Raw genomic sequence first — 6,947 nt, forward strand, 5'->3', positions numbered from 1 at the left:
TGAAACTACACAATCATGTATTTACAACTTGGCATATTATTGGTACTACTACTTTCTTGTTTTTTTTTCCGGTCGGAGGCAAAAAGGTACGCGGGCGCGGACGTTAAACAACGAAAAAAGAAAGGGTGGCCTAAGCAGCGGAGGTTGACCTTCCGACCTTCGAACCTCAACTTCTGTTAAAGCCTTAAAGGGGAACTGTCATCACCACAACTATTTCCCTTATACTTATAGCAAGAGTAGATAAACAAGAGTGTGCAACTCCGGATCTCTTCTGCACAATCTGCAGATACCCCCGCCCGCGGCGGAATTTTTTGTTGACGTCACATTTTTTCAGAAGAACGCGCATTTTGCCCCAGAGCAGTGTGAGAGCACGTGCTGGGCACCGACTTTGTAATGTAAAGCCCGGCCAAGTGCACGAGGCAAAACTTTCCAAAAGACTCGCAGCGCGTGCATCGTCGAAAAGATTACGTCAACAAAAAATTCCGCCGCGGGCCAACCCATCCCGGAGTTGCACACTCTTGTTTATCTACTCTTGCTTATAGGTAGGTAGGTGTATTTTTACTTGAATTCGCCAAACCAAACGTGCGGTATCGCCCAGATACGTGGACGAGAATGGAAACAATAAACTAGTGTAGAAAATAGCCTAATACTACTTTTATGATAGAGCAAAGCAAACAACGCCCAGTCAATGAATAAAGTTATAAACAAAAATCAGGGGAGGCGTCAGATAGCACACGACGTACGACTGGTACTGTGGAGTACCGCAAACGTTCAAGGGTACACGTAGAGTTCAGTAGTCGGTGCTATCAAGACAAAAGGGGAGGCAGGCATGCTTGAACTCGTGGTGCTGGGTAATCAGTGGTAATACCACACACGTCGGATGGCAGGTTGTTCTATAAAAATGGACCCGCGAGCGGTTGGGCGGTCATGGCCGGCTTTGGATAGGGACTTAGGCTGTCATCACACCATGGTACAAAGCGCTGCGTCTACGTCCACGTAAGGAGTTTTTGGTCGGTTGTCATGATGATCCGTATACGGGGTGAAAACGGGAGCAGAGGAAACGGGAGACGTACAAAAATTTTTTTGTAGACGTGGTATGGAGAGGGGGGGGTATACGACTTTTTGTATGAACGTGCGTATCTACCCCAGCCTTTTTCCGAGCGACCCTGTACTTCGATGTACGTGGGTTCAAATTTTTCCAAAAACCTGACTGCGTGTACGCGTCAAGAACTGTGCCTGTCTGATGACACGACCACTAGTCCAGCGGCCCAAACTTCAAAAAAAATTTCCGTTTCAGTCTCAAGCAGACAACCTGGGTTCTTCACTACGGCCTAATAGTCCGTGAGCCAAAACTCAAAATCACAAGTGCCGTTGCACTCTCGGATGGACAAATCGCCGCTTACAGTGTTGGTCAAGGACATCACAAAGGATACGTTTTCGCTTGTTGGACGTTCCAGAACCGATCCAGAGACCTTCGCGAGGGCTTCTTTTCTCGACCAAATTCCACCGTGAGAACAAAATGAGCAAGCGCAAAACACGAGTTCGCGTGGAGTGAGGAAAAATAATTTATTTTTTAGAAGATGACGACGTTGACGACAATATCGACTTGGGATATTGTGATCACTTTATTGAAGTTTATTCCTTTCGTGTACATTGACGTTGTTTTGACAACAATGGAAGAAGAGGAAGACGTTTCTAGTGGCAGCGAGGTGCTGGATGAGGCAGCTGACGGCAACGAAGTGGCAAATGACAGCCCAGCGGAGTAATATTGCTGGAATTTTGTGTCTGTGTCACAGCGCCCAATTTAGTAAAAACGAGAAGCCTGCAGTGAGTAATATCGAGACTACAAGTTGGTGTCGCATCGTCAGCGCTGCTCGAGAGAAGGAAGACCATATCTGGGCTTTTCTCTGCCAGCACAAGAGCTCAGGGAGGAGTAAATGGTGTGGCTGGTATCATGGAAAGTGACACCAATTGCACCCATGTGATAGCAATTGCAAACCTGGAGAAGACCAGTGCCTCTGATTTTGCTTTGTCTATACTTGCTGACAGTGATGTGCATGTAGTAGTGAACCCAGAGCCACATCCTAAGGCCAGTAAGGGGCCACCTACCAGGAGCTTAGTGGTTGATACGAACAACGAATGCCATACCGGTGAAAGCAGAGCACGGTGTAAACACAACACGGAGAACTGGTCCACCCAGAGTTTCCGGAAGGGAATGTTTTGTTGCAGGCAGCACTGGAGAGGGCAAGGCGACAAGTAGCGAGGGCGAAACCAGCGCTGCTGGAGGTCCAAGCCAGAGCACCTGGCTGCTTTGCGGGCAACATACTACTGTATACCATTAGCTGTGTATGTGTGTGTGCGCGCGCGTGCATGTGTGCGAGCGTGCATGTGTGCGCGTGTTTGTGTGTGTGGGCGCGTGCATGTGTGTGTGTGCGCGTGCGTGTGCATGCGCGTGCATGTGTGTGTGCGCGCGCGTGCATATGTGTGTGCGAGTGTGCATGTGTGTGCGAGCGTGCATGTGTGTGCGCGCGCGCGTGCATGTGCGTGCTAGGCGTTTTCCTTTGTTGGTGACACCACCCCAGGCTACTACTGGTGTTGGGGCACGGTGTTACCACAGCCACTGCGGCCAGTGCGATCCGTGTTTCAGGTCGTTGGTGGGTTTTAGATTCCGCAATTGTCGACAAGGTGTGCGCCGTGTGTGTGTGTGTGAAACCCGACAGCATTGGTGTGATGTTGTCCGAAGAGACATCCATCGCTTACATCTTGAAGGACATTGGTTCGACACTGCACAGCAGCGAGGAGAGTGGCGCACAGCATTTAGAATTGCTTCACCACCACAGCCGGCCTCCCGTGTTAGGATTCAGTGTAGTATTTGTAACATTTCCTTTTCGAAGAGCGGCCTGCCATGCCACAAGTGTACTCAAGAGCGTCGCAAACCTGTAGCAGACCAGTCTGGCAGCAGCCAATGCACTGTATGTCTTCGCTGGTTTCGCAGTCATGGCAGACTGACATAGTCAGATTCGGCAGCTGGTTCATGTGTGTGTGTGCGCACGCACGCGCGTGCCTGGGAGACTGCATAGTCGCATTCGGCAGCTGGTTCATGTGTGTGTGCGGGCACACACGCGTGCGCATAAGCGTGTTTGTGCGCACGTGCCTGGGAGACTGCATAGTCGCATTCGGCAGCTGGTTCATGTGTGTGTGTGTGTGTGCGCGCGCGTGTTTGTGTGGATTCGGCAGCTGGTTCATATGTGTGTGTGCGAGCGTGCATGCCTGGGAGACTGTATAGTTGGATTCGGCAGCTGGTTCGTGTGTGTGCGCGTGCCTGGGAGACTGAATAGTCGGATTATTCAGCTGCTTCAAGTGTGTGTGTGTGTGCGCGCGCACGCGTGTGGGTGCGCGCGCATGCATGCATGTATGTATGTGACATCATGTTATATCAGTAGTTATCTGTGGATTACTATGTTCTGCGGTGGACTGCGATAGCACACATTATGTGCCAAGATGTGCACCTGGTGATTTGCAACTGTGTTATGTTGAGTTGAAAATGAGCAATGACAGATAGCTTTTGGTGCTGTATGAGTGTGTTAGGAAATCAATAGCCAATTCCAACCTCTTGCATTGGCCGTAAGGTTGGATAGGATCAGCGCGTGCATTTACAACAGTGTGGTGACGTACTTCCTATTGTACTACTGTAATGTCACATTAGCTTCAGTGTTCATATAATAATAATACTGGAGTATTCTACGTATTCACTACTATTCAGTAATCGAGTGGTTATTACTTTTGAAATATACTTCACTCACCAATTCATTGCTCGCTATTATTTACAAGTTCCAGTCCAGTATGATGAAGTCAAGAGGCGATTTATCCAGCCAAGTAGAGGAACTTGGGATACGAAATCCAAGAGAAATCATGAGGGTTTTCTCAATTCGGCCATTCACGAATGTAATTGTTATTCTTCAACGCAAACTGAGTAATATTTGACCTTGAACAGGATGAAAAGAAGCTCATGCTCGGGGCAGTCGTCATTTGCTCCAGAAGGTTACTCACTACAGTCTACTACGCCTATTGGCCTAGGAAGTGGTGAACAAATATGTCGAGAGATATTTAGGACATTCTTGGAAGTCAGTTCTGAACGATTGCATTGTAACTACAAACAGTAGTGACTTTGCTGCATGCAGTTTGCATCCCGATTCATAATTCTCAGCGGCAAAAAAATTCGAATCTAGTTTTGTGCACTGGTTTCCGCGTTATGTGCACTCGTGGTATCTGCTCATGGCTTCAAAAAATGAGAATCCGTGAACAAGCGCAAAAATATCAAGCGAAGAAGGCGAAAATGGCCGCTGCTGTCAGTGAGCAAAGTTGGATGTTTGGCGTCTTCTGTGACCTCCCTGGATCAGTTTCGAACTGTCCAACAAGTGGAAATCGCTTCAGGATACCATCGTGAAGCGGTGTGCCGAAGGACGATTTGTCCCTCTCTGGGTGCAACGGTCGATGCTAAAACGGCCGATTCTGAGATTTGGCTCACGGACTTTAAAGTATGTAGTATACCTGACCTGGATTCCGCTTGTTGTCATCTTCAGAGTTAGGGCAGAAGCTCAGGAGAAGCCAATTTCTCCGCTCTCGTCGGCGATACTGCGCACCATCTGGGGGTGCACAGTTCACGGAAAGGAGCGCCTTTTTCAAATTTTTGAAGATGACGACGACACGGACAGGATACTCTTTGAAATGTAGAATTGCATTTTTCGTTTGGTAGTTGCATAGTAGTTGCGTTTCGCGCTGTTTGAGTGCCTCCTGCCCACCGCTCACAGCATGGTAGACACCTTTTGACATGATGGAGGAAGAGGCCGTGGAGCTTCTTAGGCCTCGTCCTGGGAATGGCGTTGTATCGCGGGAATTTTGCTTGTGCCATTGCGTTCAATGCATCGCAGGAAAAGCAAACCCGATTTACTTTGCAGAGTTGGGAAACTTTGTTTGAAGCTGCTAAATGCAGGCAGGACGAGCTATACCTTCTTGTGCGAGAGCCACTGCACCGAGGAGAGCGTCCGCGGACGGTACCACCGCAAGTGCTACAGTACATACACTAACAAAACGTTGCTGGGTCGGCTGCCACTTGGACGTGGCCATGACTTTTCAAGCCATTCTGAATTGGAGGAGATACATGTATGTGATGATGGGACACCATGTACCAGCAAAGCGTAGAACAAGGAGAGATGTACAATGATTGAATCCACATCTGCAGACTTGTGCCTCATGACATGTGCATCTAGCAGAGTTGGAGAACAACGCAAGAATTTTGGCTTTCGCTCCAGAATGGCCCAGATTGCGTTGCAGCGGAAATCCACTATCAACGTCGGAGCATGCTACAGTGCCTTCACCCACCTGGCCACTATGCACCGGCAACGAAGTGGCAAAGGGAGTGACCAGCCGTCGGCCTACGAAACATTTGACAGCCTGGTGCTGTATATACAGTCCGAGTTGAAGTCTGCAAAGGCCTTGCCCATGAAGCTTCTCACGGATAAGTACAATAACTGCAAACGGCACCAGCTTGGCCGACCATCACACTCCGCCTTAGTATCCAACTTTCATGCTGAAAAAGAAGATAATGAGCTACTTGGGGACCAGGTGAGTTCTTGGCATTGTTGAATGTGTAGAAATAATTTGATCATGTTTTATTGTTTGGTCATGACCAAGGGAATCCAAATAACACATACGCTCAACTACAAGATCACATGTACACACCAGATCATGAGTCCAGACTCATGCACAGCAACTAAAAGCCGCTAAGTTCATTTCACGATGCGCTACTATCATGAATGTCTGGGTGGCCAAGGAATGCCACAAAGTGTATGTAGACGTGAACACTACAGTGCCTGACATCTACAACATAGGAATGTATTAAATGGAATGCAAGTGTTCATGCTCATGTAATGTGGTAGTCTTCTTTGGTTGAATTACGTTCGTGGCTGTTACACGTATTATTATGACCAGCTTGGCTCTCGCGCTGCTTCACACGATACACATTTAGGTCAGAATAAATCAGGGCTTGTGGTCCGAGTCAGAGTAATGTCCAAAGCTGATGTCAGTTTTCTAGGCTGACTTTATGCAAAAAGAGACAGAATTATAAACTGGTTGTTTTCTAAACACAATTGTATAGCCCGTGATAACGCGGACATGCGAACTTGACTTGTTTAAGGATCGAATTTCATTGGCGTGTTTCATTTACGTTTTGTGTTTGAACTGTGTGTTTCCTTCAGCAATTGACATGTATGGTAAGTGGCATGGGTATACAGGCGTACTCTTCACGGAGCAACCGCTTGTCTGTGTCGTCTGGAAACGGTCCGATGGCCGGTAATACCCAGTCATTGCCGAACAGTCATACTAGTAACGCACCTGGCCCGACCCCAACCATCCCAGTCCAGCCGGTCGCCGCAGATTTCCTGCCCGCATCCACGTCCACTCCGCACCCCAGTGTCCGGCAAGAGAACGGGCCCAATGCCAGGAGTTACGACGGGCCCACTGCCAGGAATTACGATAGGCTCACTGCCAGGAGTTACGATAGGCCCGCTGCGATATCCGCTGGGCTTGTCCCCGCCTATGTCGTGTTGCCCACTCATTTCGGCTTCAAAGGATCCGCTACTCCGCCGCGTCAGGTGAACACCAGTGGATCAGTTTCATCTTTGGGTACTACATCAGCCTCCAGTACAGATGTGTCGGCTAGTACGGCTTTGACTACAACCTCGGGTGCGAGGTAACCAGTGGCGGCTGCGGTGTCTTCTACAGCGCCATCTCAACCACGGTCGCAGCAGGTTCTTGCTGATCTCTAGCGTGCTATGTGGTGTGTGAGTGTGTGCGCGCGCGGACGCGCACACACAATGCCATGTGTTGTGCGGTGTGTGTGCATGCGTGTGGGGTTTGTGTATGTGTGTGTGCGAGCGCGCGCGCAC

The 6,947-nt window shown here is 49.0% G+C and overlaps 1 protein-coding gene across 1 annotated transcript; it reads left to right on the forward strand.

Moving 5' to 3' along the window:
* Positions 1–4,725: 4,725 nt before the first annotated feature.
* LOC135811957 (uncharacterized) lies at positions 4,726–6,947 on the forward strand. The gene is made up of 2 exons (XM_065325235.1): positions 4,726–5,625; positions 6,258–6,947. The coding sequence occupies exons 1-2, from the start codon at positions 5,221–5,223 to the stop codon at positions 6,753–6,755; spliced, it is 903 nt and encodes a 300-aa protein (XP_065181307.1). The 5' UTR covers positions 4,726–5,220; the 3' UTR covers positions 6,756–6,947.

This window comes from Sycon ciliatum, chromosome 3, assembly GCF_964019385.1.
Source record: "Sycon ciliatum chromosome 3, ocSycCili1.1, whole genome shotgun sequence".
NCBI lineage: Eukaryota > Metazoa > Porifera > Calcarea > Leucosolenida > Sycettidae > Sycon > Sycon ciliatum.

Excerpts from the sequence above, each read along its gene's own strand:
- LOC135811957 (XM_065325235.1), top strand. The coding sequence starts at position 5,221 with ATGATTGAATCCACATCTGCAGACTTGTGCCTCATGACATGTGCATCT. Across the intron at positions 5,626-6,257 it reads ATGAGCTACTTGGGGACCAG|CAATTGACATGTATGGTAAG; the intron begins GTGAGTTCTTGG and ends TGTTTCCTTCAG.